Source organism: Austrofundulus limnaeus, unplaced genomic scaffold, assembly GCF_001266775.1.
Source record: "Austrofundulus limnaeus strain Quisiro unplaced genomic scaffold, Austrofundulus_limnaeus-1.0 Scaffold3, whole genome shotgun sequence".
Taxonomy (NCBI): Eukaryota; Metazoa; Chordata; class Actinopteri; order Cyprinodontiformes; family Rivulidae; genus Austrofundulus; species Austrofundulus limnaeus.
The window spans coordinates 8,658,276-8,660,594 of NW_013952405.1; the positions used below are offsets into that span (position 1 = coordinate 8,658,276).

At 39.2% G+C, this 2,319-nt stretch overlaps 1 protein-coding gene across 1 annotated transcript in view; it reads left to right on the top strand.

The window, feature by feature from the left end:
* The window catches only part of LOC106526743 (neurocan core protein), a gene marked incomplete at its 5' end in the record, with an annotated part of 45,229 nt that overhangs the window by 9,356 nt on the left and 33,554 nt on the right, over nucleotides 1–2,319 (top strand). Inside the window, 2 exon segments of the mRNA XM_014021421.1 lie at nucleotides 183–365; nucleotides 794–968. Coding sequence (XP_013876875.1) covers nucleotides 183–365; nucleotides 794–968 — 358 coding nt within the window.

The window sequence follows — 2,319 nt, forward strand, 5'->3', positions numbered from 1 at the left end:
CATATATATAATACAATTCACTTGTTACTTTCCACAGCTGTCTATTATGGAAACAAACCACTGAAAATAAATAAATCAAGCTGATGTTTATTTATATATTTTATTGGAATGTGATAAAGTTTGCRTCCTGCAGAAAGCCAGCAGACATTTGTCCTGAAGAAAGCTCTCTGTCTGTGCCAAAGGTGATGTAATCAAGGTGAATAAGGCTTTCGGCGGCCGCGTCTCGCTGCCAGGATACTCTGCCAACCCTCTGAATGCCACCATGGAGATCTCCGGTCTCCGCACCGACGACTCAGGCACTTACCACTGTCAGGTGGTCATGGGCAACCACTACGAGCGAGACACCGTGCCCCTGGTGGTCTCCGGTAAGTGCAGCAGGCTCTTAACGAGAGAAAACAATTAAGCTAATGCTGCATTTACACAAAAGGCTGTAAAAAATATTCTTCTTGGTTAATGAATTCATTTTAGTTGCCTTTTGTTTGGATGTGAAAATATACAGCATCTAATGGCAGCTTTTAAAGCCTAGCCAGCCCCCTTTTAGCTGCATTTAATTAAACATTATTACATAAACATCAAGCTGACTGGTTAATTAATGTACCTTAATGCGCTCAGTGCATGTTGTTTTTTTATTTTCTTGTTTTGCACTTAAATAATTGTGTAATTATGTTAATTAAAGTGTTTGGGCTGAATATAAGTGATTATTTTTTGTGTGCCTTTTTGGGAAATTTCATCAAATTCCTAAATAGAGCTCAACTCAGCTGTTGGATGCCTCCACTTGTCTTTGTGTGTGTAGGGGTGGTGTTTCACCTGCAGGCCCCCAACGCTCATTATGCCCTCTCATTCGACGAGGCCCAGCGGGCCTGCGTGGAGAACTCGGCTCAGATTGCGACGCCGGCTCAGATGTGGGCGGCCTACCATGACGGGTTTTCCAGCTGCTCGGCCGGATGGTTATACGATCAGACCGTCCGGTGAGTAACGCCAGCTCTYCTTCATGTCACGCACTTATTGTTGTTTGAACCACAGCAAACGGGTACTTCAAAACGTCCAGGTTTTATATTTATTACTTTAAATCAAACACTATAATTGAATGAGATTTTACAACCTGGTCTGGTAATCGGATCAGTGTGAGAGCATCTCACATGAGCTGAAATCTGAGAATCTGATTGATGGTTTTAACTTGGTGCTGTGAGATTACTGGTGCCATTGGCTGGAAGAGAATTAACGATATAAATTATTTTATTCACTGTTTCCCTGCTGCAGGCCTCTGTTGTCCATAGGAATAAAAAGTGAGGCTTTGTTTTGTACCTATAAGCTTTTTACCCAACTTAAATCTAATTGTTAGCGGACTAAAAACATCATCTCTTGTAGACACTTTCTACACCTAATTTGATTTTGTTGGTTTTAAGTTGATTAATTTCTGTCCAAATATAGTTTTTTGTCAGCACCCCTTAAATGAAAAAAAAAACTAATTTCCTAGGTTAATTTGCATCTGTGTTTATTTAGCTGCAGAAATATCATTTAAACTTTAAAAATGTGAACAAGAGAAATAATAAATCACTCAGTCCAGAATGAATCCACAACATCAAATAAAGTCGATCAAGTCAAATTTGCTCAAAATGATCTAAGCCCTTTTTTGAAATATAGCTTTTTAAACAATGTTTTGATGATCCTGATATCGTGAGCAGTTCCAGATATTTCAGGATAACTCATTCGTATCTAGTTTTTATCATATTTTCATGTTGTTCTAGTGAGGAATTTTTAATGTCATTTTAAAGAGGAATAATCAAACAATTTTCAGATATTAAAATCTAGCCTGAATTGGAAGGTCGCCGGTTCGATCCCYYGGTCCAGCTGTCTCAGTTGTTGTGTCACCTCTGTCAGTGTGCCCCAGGGCAGCTGTGGCTACAATGTAGCTTACCACCATCAGTGTGTGAATGAATGTGTGTGTGAATGGGTGAGTGACTGTAAATGTAAAGCGCTTTGGGATCTGGAGGGACTTGATAAAGTGCTATATAAATTCAATCCCTTTACCATTTATGAATCCATTAAATTTTGGAGGTCACTTTTATTGAACTTTGAACCAAATCCATTAAAATCACTGTGGAATCAGTTCCTCTGTAAACAAGGGGAGCAACTCTTTCCATGTTCTTCCACAAAACTGCCACTTAAATTTAAAACAAGTTTAAGATTCGACACTGGTCCTGGAGTTAAAAACTCTGATGTCAGACATTGGGCCTCATGCAAGAACATGTTCGTATTCTTATCCTAAATTTCTCTTACTTTTGTTCGTACAAAGGGTTCGTACGAACATGTCACGTC